This window comes from Chaetura pelagica, unplaced genomic scaffold (assembly GCF_000747805.2).
Source record: "Chaetura pelagica isolate M959 unplaced genomic scaffold, ChaPel_1.0 scaffold775, whole genome shotgun sequence".
Lineage (NCBI taxonomy): Eukaryota > Metazoa > Chordata > Aves > Apodiformes > Apodidae > Chaetura > Chaetura pelagica.
In genome coordinates, this window is record NW_009953204.1 from 649,641 (window position 1) to 662,119 (window position 12,479).

General features: G+C 50.8%; 1 protein-coding gene across 1 annotated transcript; it reads left to right on the plus strand.

The window, feature by feature from the left end:
• The first annotated feature begins 669 nt into the window (after positions 1 to 669).
• Positions 670 to 9,890, plus strand: LOC104388554 (NF-kappa-B inhibitor delta-like). The gene is given in 8 exon segments (XM_009997431.1): positions 670 to 786; positions 788 to 940; positions 1,476 to 1,622; positions 4,060 to 4,111; positions 4,516 to 4,682; positions 5,001 to 5,117; positions 8,704 to 8,868; positions 9,819 to 9,890. Coding segments are annotated over 8 exon segments (990 nt in total).
• Positions 9,891 to 12,479: the final 2,589 nt, after the last annotated feature.

Sequence of the window (12,479 nt, forward strand, 5' to 3'; positions counted from 1 at the left end):
TGCATTTCTGCTTCCTGAAGTGGCAAGGTGTGGCTCTGGGGTACAAAATTACCTGAGGAAAGAAACACCAACCTCCCACCTTCTGACTAACAAGTGTCAAGTGTTGGTGTGTGGAGCAAAACCATCTCAGGGGCTGGAATGCCTGCCTGGAGGATGGTCTCCTCCTGTGCAGAGGGGAAGGGTGAAGCTCTCTGGGCATTCCCAGTGCCCTGCAAACAGGACCTGGGGGATGGAGTGGTGAGCAGCTCTGAGTGATGCTCTGCAGCCCCAGCCACAGAGCCAGGCAGCCAGAGTGAAGCAGTGAAGTGTTTTCCCTGTCGCTAAGGGCCAAACTGCTGTGACTTGTGACAGCTTTTGGCTTCATGCTCAAGATAAGGACTTGGGCCCTTTCATCAGTCATTTTGGGAAAGAAGTAGAGCTTAACAGGCTGCTTACAAACATTTAGAGGAGGTTGTGTTACCCTGAGTGGGGAGATGTCACTCCAAGTGATGCATGAATATGAGATGGGCCCCCACAGCAGGATTTGTAGAGCACTCAGATACCTCCCAGCACAAGGGTGAACCTCACCTGAAGGAAAGTGCTGAAGTGGAAAGGAGGCAGGATGACAAAGCTCAGGAGTGCTGGGGGCTCCTGAAAGCTGCTGTTATTTTGAGGTGGGAAGCTCTTCCCATGGCAGTGGGTACTTTCGAGGTCAGGCCCCTTAGGGCTTTTGGCATCGTTTTGTGGAACATTGGGTACAAACCCCTCAAAATGGCTCTGCTACCCTATAAAACTGTTTGCTCCCAGGGTGACTGATGGCCAGGCAGTGATCAGTGTCTTTATTTACTGTCTTAGAATTCTACATATTTATGCAGCTAAAGGTATGAGGGCGCATGCACTGGCAGCTGCCGAGCGCATGACACCGCTGCGAAGACTGGATGCCAAGGAGCACAGAGGAAAGGTAAATCCAGAGCCCTTTGTCCTGGGAACTGGGGTGTTTGGGATGGGCACGGGCTTTTCTGTGGCTGAAAGCAGCAGGTGGCCTGAAAAATCCAGCTCTGTTACTGCAAAGGAAGACTTGGGCATGGGTATGCCTCGCTGAGGTGCTTCTGGCAGCACCTGAAAAGGAGGTGGAATGAGAAGGAGGTTTTTCTTTTTCCAGCCCATGGGTCATGGAATGATCAAAGGGAACAGAGGGTCAGGGATAGGTGTGCATGTTGGTAGGAATCTCTGAGGCCAAAGGTTTAATGTGCAGGAGTGCTGCACCTGGCACAAGTGGTGTTCATCCAAATCAGGGAGCTCAGCAGGAGCTGAGAAATGCCCTCATCTCATGACTCCTCATACATGGGATCCAAAACCTGCCCATGAGCTGCCTTCAGTCCATGCACCACGATCCTTGGGGTTCTAGATGCCAGACTGCCTTTCCCTGATCCTGGTTTTATGACAGTATCTACTTCTAGCCTCTCACGTTTTCTCTGCTGTGCTGCTATTTCCAGACCCCTCTGCTGGTGGCTGTCACTGCCAGGCAGGCAGCTATTGTCTGTGATTTGATCCAGGCAGGAGCAGATGTCAATGCTGTGGACAACAAAGGGCAGTCAGCTCTACATCTTGCTGCCACATACGGGTACACCCAAGTGCTCCAGGTAGGAAAAGCTTTTATGGTTTTAATTGCCAGCAAGATAAGCCTACCATAAAGTCTCAGTGTTGGTCTCTCTAAATAACTGTCTCAGAAGGCAAGATGTCAGTAGGAATGAGGAGTGACTAGAGCCTCCTTTTCCATTGTGTGAGGAATAGACTTCCCAGGCTATTCCTGCTTTAAGGCTGTGCTTGCAGCTGACATCAGCCTCCTGTCACAGGGGAAATGGCTTTCATGCATGGGGGAGATGGATGCTTTCTGCAGACCAGTTCTGCTCTCCAGTTCTGCTGCTGGCAGGCCAGGCAGGGTGGGCTGGCTCTGCCTTCAGCCCCAGGCTGGTCTGGATTCCCCAGAGGCTGCAGGCAGCTGGGGGGTGGGACGGAGGGGAAGCAAAAACACCAGTTGAAACCCCCTCCCTGAGGTCGGTGTCATCCAGATGGGAGCAATGAATTGTGTCCAGGCTCAAGCCAGCTGAGGTGACCCTGCAGGCAGAGCTGGCACAGGCACAGCCTTCCCAGTCACATTTTTCAGATTTTAAGCAAAACCAAGATCCATTGAGATTTTCCAGGGAGTAAGAGGAACTAGTCACTCCTGTATGGCCAGAACCAACTGGAGCTTTCATGACTCCTGTCACCAGATCCTCCCCTCCCTCCAGCTTCCCAGATCTGTCTGTGGACAGGTCCAAGCTGTGTGCCAGCCTGACTCCAGCAGCCCTGAAGAGCCATTAGAAAAGGCACCGTGGGGATTTTTAGAAGGGATCAAATGGCACAGCTGAACATGCTGGAATGTGTCTCTTAAGCATGTAGCTATTTGCCTTCAAATGGAAAGAATAAAATGCTGCACATCAGGGCTGAGCGTGGGCTGCTCCAATGCAGGGTTTCATGGCAGCAGAGTGGTTGCTGCTGAGTTAACCTGAGGGCAGGATCCAGAGTCCTCTGAGGATGAGGGATGTGCCAGTGGAAGTGCCAGAGGGTGCCTGGCAGGTTGGCAGCCCAGCCCGGGAGTCGTTGGCTCTGCCTGGCACCCGCCCCGCGCCGCGGTGTGAGCCGGCGGTTAATGTGTAACGTGGGGAAGTTCTCTGGAAAACAGGTGTCTCATTCAGCAGGGGAAACTGGTTTACGTCTAGATAGTTCCAACAAAGCCTCCCAGAGGGCCTCGTGGTGGTTTTCTGGTTTCTTCTGGATTTTTTTTGTTGTTGTTGTTGCTTTTTAGGCTTTTCCCCCCCTAGACATAAAATGGGAACCTGCACAGGCTCCTTCTCTGTGCAGAGCTAAGAAGTGCTTCATGTGCTGCTTTATTTCTGTAGATTATTATTTTCTAGTGGATTAAACCTCTAATCATCAGGCAGCTTAGAGCTACTGGTCAATATTTGATCTGTACAACTTATTTTTATGAAAAGAGAGCACAAACTCTCACTGCTCCGGATGATCTTTCAGCAGAGGGGATCTGTCCTGTGCCTTGTCTGACTTGACAAGGTCCTGGGTGAGACCCTGCACTGCAAAACTTCCCAGCCAAGATGCTGTGATGTGAACCACTTCTTTTATTCAAGAGCAAAATAAATAAATAAATAAATAAATAATGTGCATTATCTGTAATAACACAGACAAGGAGCTGCTTGGCTGCAGCCCGTTGAATCTCTCATTTTCCCAAGTGTTTTATGGTTTTTCCTCTCTGCTAAACCCAAGCAGTGCTCATCTCCAGATCACTATTTAGGGTGGTGAGAGCCTGGCCCAGGCTGCCCAGGGAAGCTGTGGCTGCCCCATCCCTGGCAGTGTTGAAGGGCAGGTTGGATGGGGCTTGGAGCAGCCTGGGCTGGTGGGAGGTGTCCCTGCCCATGCAGGAGGTGGATCTGGATGATCTTTCAGGTCCCTTCCAACCCAAACCATTCCATGATTCTATGTTTTCATGGTATTTACAGGCTTTTCACCCTCTCTGTTTGCAGCCCTGGCCACAGGCTGGGGTTTTAACCTGTCACATTGTTGCACATTAAGTAGAAAAGCTAAATAAATCCAGCCTGGGAATCTCCAGTGTCAGCAAACTTCTGGGTAATAAAGTTTGGCTGCACATGTCAAGGAGAGATTTTCATTTATCCTTGCAAAGAATAACTCAGAATAAATATGAATTAGTGTTACTGGTGACTTTGCTTAATCCAGGGTGGAAGTGAGGAGGCTGGCACACTTGAGTTGGGGAATTCACTTAATTTCACTGTCCTAAACTGAGAACCTAATACTCTACACTTAGTTGAGATTTAGGAAACTAAGGAAGAGGATCATCTTGTGTAACCCTCAATGTCCCTGTTAGGAAATAGACTCATGTCACTGAAATCTAGTGTCAAATAAGGGTTTAGTCTGTAGTTAAATAATTACCTGATTGGTTGGTTGGTTTGTTGACTGGTTTTGTCTTGGACAGGATTCTAAAATCTTCCATTTCTCCATTGCTTCTAGGTGATACTGTCCCTGGGTTTCCCTCTTGATTTAGAAATGAAGGATTTTGAAGGTAAAACCCTCGGTGCAAATATTTTGTAGTGGTATTTTTTAAAAAATGAAGAGCTGTTGGCTGTTCCAGTGACTGATGCTGGTTGTTCTTTGGTGGGGAGCTGGGGAGGGTCCTCAGCAGCTGCCTGGGGGAGCCTCGTTGGGGCATCATTGCTGCCCACTCAAGTGCCCCAGAATTTAATGGTGCTGCTAATTCCCTGGGGATTTGATGCAGCTTTGGAGCTGAGCACATGCTGGAGTGCCCCAGAAAGTGCCTGTACAGCCAATATCTTTGAATCAGGGAAGGGTTTGGGCCTCACTGAGATGTGCAGAGATGTTTTGCTGCCAACATCTGGCTCCCTCTCCAGGCATCCGTCACTTTGTTGGGGCTTCTTTGTCACTCTCCTCCCCTGCTTGGTTTTGCAGGCCATACCCCCCTGCACTGTGCTGTTCTGGCTCACAACACCCTGCTCAGGGAGCTGGGCTGCCAGATGCTGACTGAGGAGCAGCAGAAAAACCTGCAGCACCAGAGCAAAGAGCTGGAGTCCTGCATCCAGCTCCTGGTGCAGACGGGAGCCTCCATCTACAGCCGGGTAAGGGTTGGCTCAGTTACCCACAGGAGTGGGAGCTCTGCCCTGCCTGATGCTTCTGCTCAGACTATGGAATGGGGAAGGAATGAAGGGTCAAGCCTGTTCCCCTTCCACGGGGCAGGTTGCAGTGATAGTTGCTGCCTTTTGGAGCTACTTCCTTGCGGGTTGAAGCAAACACTGGGCAGCAAGAGGGGCACTGAAGGGCAGGGGTTGCTCCACACCAGCTGCCTGGACTTTTCTCCAATGGTTTCATACAATATTTTCAGGTTGCTCTGCAGAACACCTCTGATTTTGTTTGTTATTTTTCTCTTTTGGAAACAGGATGTGAAAAGCAACAAAACAGTTCTTCATTATACAGTCCAGGATGGGAACATCTCCCTGCTCAGATACTTCTTGGAGCTGAATGCTTTCAAATCCAAGGACTTTGTCAACAACAAGGTGAGTGGGGCCATGAGTGGACAGGACTTCTGTGCACACCCACAGCCAGAGGAGATAACGAGAGAAGTATGAGAGCTGAGCTGTGCTGGAAGGCTGCAGCAAGACAGAGGCATCAGGAGAGCTGTGGGGTCCTGCAGAAACCAGTTATTCTCTTCCTACATGAGTTGTTTTTTCTGGAGGGCAAGAGCAACAGTTTGTGCATCTGAACTTTTAAATTCTTTTCAACCTGAAGCTGCATTTTCCAGTAAACAGGCACTGCACCTGGAAAGCAGTGTCTGGCTTGAGCTGTGCCATGAAAGGCAGAGCCCCTTTCCTAGCAGGCAGGAGCTGATAGAATGAGAGAGGGAGACAACCAGGGGAGAGGAGGAAGGACCTGGGAGGTGGTTCCTTGAGGGGGAAGAGGAACTTTACTACATTAGGCTGAAGGCTGAGAAAAGAGCTCTGCAGTGCTGCAGTGGGTTGCTGTTGGTAGCAGCTCTGTACTGAAAGGTGGTCATTTAGGGCAGCCATAAATCAAGTCATCCCTCCTGCCACCCATGGGAAGCATGAAGCTTCTGTTTCCTTGAAGGGAGAGGGTGAGTCTCTCTGCTTTCAGTGTCTGGGCACAAACTGGTTCTTGGAGTGGCTGCCTGCATGTCTGAGAATCAAAAATGTCCCAGGGCCCAGCAGTGGCAGCAGACAGAGCTGTGCTGCAGGCAGTGAAGGGGTGGCTGGCACTGCCAGGCAGGGGGAGCAGGGAAACCAGCTCTCTGGGGACAGGCAGCAGCCTTGCTGGGCAGGCAGGAGCCTGGTGGACCACACACTGGGGGCTGGAGACCCTGCTTTAGGCACCTGCACAGCCCTGCTGAGTGAGCTGAGGGTTTGCTGAGGTTACAGCTCTTCCTGGGCTGGACAAAGCAAGCTGGAAACTTTCCCAGTGCTGCTGTTGTGTCACCCATCCCCTCCCTGCCCCATAGTTCACCTCTGAGCAGATACCAAGCTGTGACACTATCTTGCAGATGTATCAGCTTCACCCGTCCTCCTAAACAAAAATCCTGACATTCCTGTGCCTCAGCTGAGCCATCACTCTGCTCCAGCAGCCTCTTGTCCAGCTGCCCCCTCCCAGCAGAACTTACTGGGTGATTTTTTGGTGCTTCTGCAGAAGCAGGAAAGGACAGAGGGAGGGGAGGACAGGTTGGGGCTCCCAGTTTTGAGAGGGTCAGTTCATCAGCTTCTCATTTTGACAGCTTCAGGCTCTCAGCCTTGCTGGTGCTCCCCAGAGCTTCCAGGTGCTTGTGTTGGTCAGAAAGGAGCTGAATGTTTCCTCAACTCAGTTGCTCACCTGGGCAGCAGATCCTGGGCAGCTTCACATTTGGTTTTTTGCCCTAAAGATTTATGTTGGGCTGGAGGAAACACGTTTTGCTTTGGGTATGTGGGTAATAACATGGAGTTTCTGTCTTGCTGAGCAGTGAAGGGCCTTATGCTGCCTTTTCACTACATTCTTTCTGTATCTTTTCAGACTCACTAGGCAGGTGCTGGCTTGTCTGCTGTTGTCTCTTGATCAGAGTCCTGTGAGAGCTTCCTCCTCTGATAGGATCACTTGGAGTCCTCAGTCTTGTCCATGAGCTGTCTGGGACAGTGAGAAATATGATAACAAGGTTGTTGGGCACCCATCCTGGCTTTTCAGCTCTTCCAAGTCTCAAGAAGACAAGAAAACAGGGATGCTGGAGTCCATGTTCTGGCTTCCCTGGCTCACCCACTCCTGGTGGTGGTTGCCTCATTCCACATCCACTTCCTTGTAGATTTCACAACGGGAAAAGGCCTTTGATGTATTTTTTCACCTGAAGGACTCTTAGAGCCCACACGTTGGTGCTCTGGACCATTGTCTTGCTTAAGCCCCAGGAAAGCCAAGGGGGGGCTTCATCACCAGGCACTGGCAGCTTGTCCTGCTCCCTCAGCCCCGTGCCTGGACTTGGCAGTTACCAGGTGCCCCCTGCCATAAAGATCCAGCAAAGAACTGCAGATGTTTCCATTTTAACAAGGAAGCCTGTAAAGAGCTGGTAGTGACCCCTTGACTCTCTGGGATGATAAAAATTGACAAGGATCTGCTTGTTCAGGGTGTGTAAAAAAATGCCTGGTCTGAGAAGGTCTGTGTAGACTTTGCTGATTTTTTTTTGTGCTTCAGTGTCCATTATGACTAAGTGCTAAACAGGACCTGAAAAATCATATGTATTCATCATATGCATTCCTTTTAACAACTGGAATAGCAGCACATGTTGCCCTTTGTGTCTAACCCCCCCGAGTTCTTCATAAATACATGATTGTTTCAGAGAGAAAAAATCCACAGGTGCCTAAATGAGACTTGGTGCACACTAAAAATACCTTGTCTTGTGCACTTGCTCAGGAGGTTTTTCTCACTTAAAACCGTTACCAGTCATACCTGACTGGGCAGGGGCACAGATTTCTACACGGTCTGGTGCTGGCAGAGCTTTTCAGAGCTTTTTTTCTGCAACAAACTGCAGCCTGTTCCAGCCCGCGCCCCCCCGTGGCCTCACCACACGTTTTGTCTGTCGTTCCTGTGCAAATCCTGTGCAGAAGCTTTCAAGAGCTTTTTTTCTGCAACAAACTGCAGCCTGTTCCAGCCCGCGCCCCCCCGTGGCCTCACCACACGTTTTGTCTGTCGTTCCTGTGCAAATCCTGGCCCTGGGAAGGCTGGAATCAAGAGGATGCTGAAGCAGGGCCTTGGCCTCAGCACTCTGCTTGGTGCCAGCAGCGTGGAAACAAAGCCAAGCACAGCCTGGGCTCTGGGGAGGAGGCAGGAGAAGCTCTGGAGCCTGGCATGGCTGGTTCTGTCTGCAGCAGAGCCAGGGCACCTGCAGCCCTGTTTGGTTCTTGGTGCAGAAAGTCACTGAGAGGCAGAGGCTGCTGGACCACTGGGGCAGCCTGGGACCCTTCAGAGCAGCTCTTCTGAATGCTGTGGGTTTGGTGACTCACACCATCCCCCTGATGTCCAAAAGAGGTTGGTCTGAGCCTCAGGTGTGACCTGCACACTGTTGGGTCTGGTTTCACCTGTGTTCAGGTCTCCCTGCAGCTTTCCTGCACTTGGGCTTGGTTGAGAAGGGAGCAGTGGAGCTGTGTGGAGCCCGGGTGGGTCTGATGTTGTTGATCCTTGCATGGCCCGTGTCCCTTAGGCTGATTTCCATGGTTTCCACTGAAACAGTTCCTGTTGTTTCCTCTGCATGCCTGTTCCATGGCCTTGATGCTTCTCTTTTCCACACAGCTCCTCAGCTCTGTGCTCAGTGAGGGCACAGCTGGGCAGGGGCTGCAGGATGATGAGGGATGTTGCTGAGGCAGGACTATTTGTTAGCTGTGCTCCAAGCACCAAACCTCCCAGTTTGCAGTGCTCTAAATGTAAACCCACAGCTCTCCTGCACTAGTGGCCACACATGGGAGAAACAGAGCAAGGACATTCCCTTCATCTCCTGGTACCACGAGGCTTTTTCATTTCACAAGTCTCCACTTCTAGGAGGACCCTGTGCAGCTGGCACAACTTCTGGGAAGGTTTCTCCTTTTTCACCTGCTATTTCTTTTTCTCCCCCTGCACCAGGCACATGGAAACACAGCTTTGCACATGGCAGCTGCTTTGCCTCGTGACAAGAACCAGAAGGAAATTGTCCAGCTGCTCCTTGACCACGGGGCAGACCCAAGCATCCGAAACTTGGACAATGACCAGCCCATCCACATGGCTCCTTCTGGAAAAGCTGGGGATCAGGTACAGGATCTGCACTGCTGCTGCTTCCTGACACAGCTGGGAACACCACAGCTGTCTGTCCTTACCAGGGGAACAGGGAGGACAAGTTGGGAGGTGGGGCTGAGGTTGCAGTAGGGTTAGGCTTGGGGGTTCCCCACTTGAGTCGGTCTGTAATCGAGGAGCATGAAGCAGGAGCTGGTGGGGACTGCAAGTACCCCCAGGGTGGTATCAACCTGTGCTTCTTCCATAATGGCAGCAAATCTCAAGGGATGAAGGAGTTTCACAGAATCACAGAGGAGTGAGGGGTTGGAAGGAACCTCTGGAGATCATCTAGTCCTGCCAGAGCAGGATCCCCTAGAGCAGATCCCACAGGAACACGTCCAGGTTTGAAGGTCTCCAGGGATGGAGACTCCACAGCCTCCCTGGGCAGCCTGTCCCAGGGCTCTGCCACCCTCAGAGTCAACAAGTATTTCCTCATATCCAGGCCAACCCTCCTGTGCTCCAGTTTGTGCCCATTGCCCCTTGTCCTGTCACTGGGCACCACTGGGAAGAGTCTGGCCCATCCTCCTGCCACCCCCTGCAGATATTGATCAGCTCTGATCAGATCCCCCCTCAGCCTCCTTCTCTCCAGCTGAGCAGCCCCAGCTCTCCCAGCCTTTCCTCACAGCCAGATGCTCCAGCCCCTCCAGCATCTCAGTGCCCTGTGCTGGAATCTCCAGTTGCTCCTTGAACTGGAGAGCCCAGAACTGGGCCAACAAGTATGAAATGGATCTCACTGTAGTCTCTAATATGTTTCTGTAGGTTCCCTGCCCATGCAGGGGGTTGGAACGTGATGATCTTTGAGGTCCCTTCCAGCCTTCATGATTCTATGATTCTATGATTTATTTACATGTATGTAAGTGTCTGTATGTACTGGGGTGTTCACATGCAGTCTCAGATGGTACCTTACGAACTTGTCCATGTTTTGGCAGGTGAGGCACTTGCTGAGGAAAGGGAAAGTTGCTTCTGCCTTCGTTTCCTGCCGCCGGAATGCCAGGTCCTAGGCTGCTGCAGCCCCTGGGATGCCTTCAGCTGCAGCTTGCTGGTGCCACAAGGCCTCTTAGAAAGACTTGAGGGTGGCTAACCAGCACATCCCTTCTCCCAGAGCCTTTAGACCAGGTGGGATGACAGTGTTTCTCAACCTGTTGGCCACAAGTAACATGTAAGGTGATGATCTTAACATGTGACATGTAAATAATCAACCATCTCAAGAGGTTGAAAGCTTTAATTTTGTTAACAACTACTACTAAACCTCAACCATTGCTTGCAAGGAAGGAGGCAAGCAAAGCCACTGGCTGTTACTTAAATAAGCCAATGTTGGAAGTACAGCCAACCTTTGATTTGGTGGCAGCTGGAACCCATGGTGGTGACAGAACACAAGGTGGTAGTTTGGCTGTCAAAGGTTGAGAAATACTTGCTTGAGCTGTGCCTCTTGTTAGGTACAGCTGAAGCCTTTGTGATGTGCAGTTACCTCTGTTGTTCCTGCTAGCCTGGGAGGGAAAAGACTGGGTGGAAGAAGAGGTCAAGTCAGTCTGAGGAGTCATCCATGGATGTGTTTCACTTGGGTGAATGGACATCTGAACTGAAGAGCCCAAATGAGGGCTCCTGCAAGCTGCTGCTACCCTGTTCCTTGGCACTTTGTGGAAGAAAGCTGGAGCAGCTCTTCATTGCCACGGCCTCCAGGCTCAGGAGAAGAAGAGAGATGCTTGTGAGAGCAAGGACATGGGGCAGGTTCTCAGCAGAGCAAGTCTGTGTGGCTCCTGGATGCTTCTCAGGGAAGGGATTCCTCTTGAAGACATCTAATCCAACCCAAGTCTCCACGTCTGATGGCAAAATATAGCTCTGGAGGCACCTCAGAGTGAGGAGCTGCACCTGATCTAATGCCTGGGGAGGAGACAGAGCTTTCCTTCAGGTCTGCAACAGCTTTTAAGGGTAGAAAACCTGTGAGCCACGTGGGCCTGTACACAGCAGGGTCCTGCTGCAATGTGCTAAGTGTCTCCTCTTCCTGCTCTTACCCAAGGGGGTGTTTGATAGATTCTTCTTCTTCTTTCTGTGAAATGATTGGTGAATTGCTGTGCAATCAACCTGTGTCTGCTGAGGGTTGGAGGTGGGTGGGTGGGAGCCATGCCTGGGTGACCCTGTCAGAGAGGGTGTCTCATCTCCAGCACCCATTCTGAATGGCAGGGTTTCTCAATGTTGCACGAGTTGGGTTTTTTTTTTTCCATCAGGGCTGAGCAATAAGATGAAGGGCAGGGACCTGAAATCACTGCAGTGACTTCCTTGATCACCCACTGGCTGACTCAAGGGGACGGGGTTTTCTGAAGCACCCTCAGCCTGGCAGAGCTGAGCTGTTTAAACTGCCCTTTAGCAGACTTGAACAAATGCTGTTAAGAAATGCAGAGATCTCAGCTTTCTCAGCCCTCCTCTCTGCTGTTTTGCTCTTGCTTCTCACTACATCATGTCTACAGACCTGCCAACATCCACTGACCAAAAGAAAGAAAACAAAAACCAGACGTATTTGCACGTGTTTGCATAAATTTGCATGCTCTGGGCATAGGCCAGCAAAAGCATGTGCTTTCTGACTTTGAAGGGATGTTACAACAAGCCTTGGATGGAGAGGTAACTGCACTGGTGAGGCAGGACTGTGTGTCAAGAACAAAGTGCTCAATAAAAAACCCATTTCTTGAGCTTGTGAGCAAGGGAAGTGCAAAACTGTGACCAGGGAGAGTGGGAAGAGCTTGTGGCCACCTGGAAATGTCTTGTGAGATGACAAAAGTCCTTTTGCAGCAGGTGAAAAAAACCCAAACAAACAACAAACCCCCCAGGAGCTGTTTTCCAGAGTGGTTTCTCTCTCTGTTGTTTCACCTGCCCACTGTTGGGTGTTGGGTACAGAGCATCAGTGACCTGCAAACATCCCTGGGATCCCAGGGAAAAGGATCATGCCTGCCTGGGAAAGGATGGATGTGGCTTCATCCAAAGCATCACCCTGGCAGCCTGGGTTACCCTGGGCTGATGGGTGAGATTTGCAGGGGGAAGATCCCACGACAGGTGCAGGAAGGATCCCTTCTCCCTGCAGACACAGCTGTGTTCAGCCTCCCAAAGCCGGAGTCCTGCTCTGAAACCAACCACGAGCAACTGGTGGTTCATATTCCTTTGGACTGGATCCAGGAGACAGTTGGAGGCTGCTGCTTCCCTTACCTTGTAAAGCACCTTTCCCTGCCCAGCCAGCCCATTCCTGGCCTGTGTATCAAGAAATCCTCTTTTAAACTCACAGGTGGCCTGAGTGTTAATTCCTCTGTGCTGGGGTGAATTTCATTGATTTGAGCAATATCTCAGTTCACAGTTAACCCATTAATTTTTTATGACTGTTTCAGGGGAAATGTATCTTTTATAACCTCAGCAGTGCTGGCAGTGTGTGATACCCCTTTATTTGCCCAGTTTATCTCTTCCTACCTGTGGCTTTGGATAAGCTGCAAATAACAAAGACTTGTTATCACCGAACAAACATTCTGAAGTGGCACCAAAGAGAAGCTGCCAATCGGTTGGCAAGGGAAGCTTTTTGATCAAATACTCTGTGCAAATGGTTAAGAACC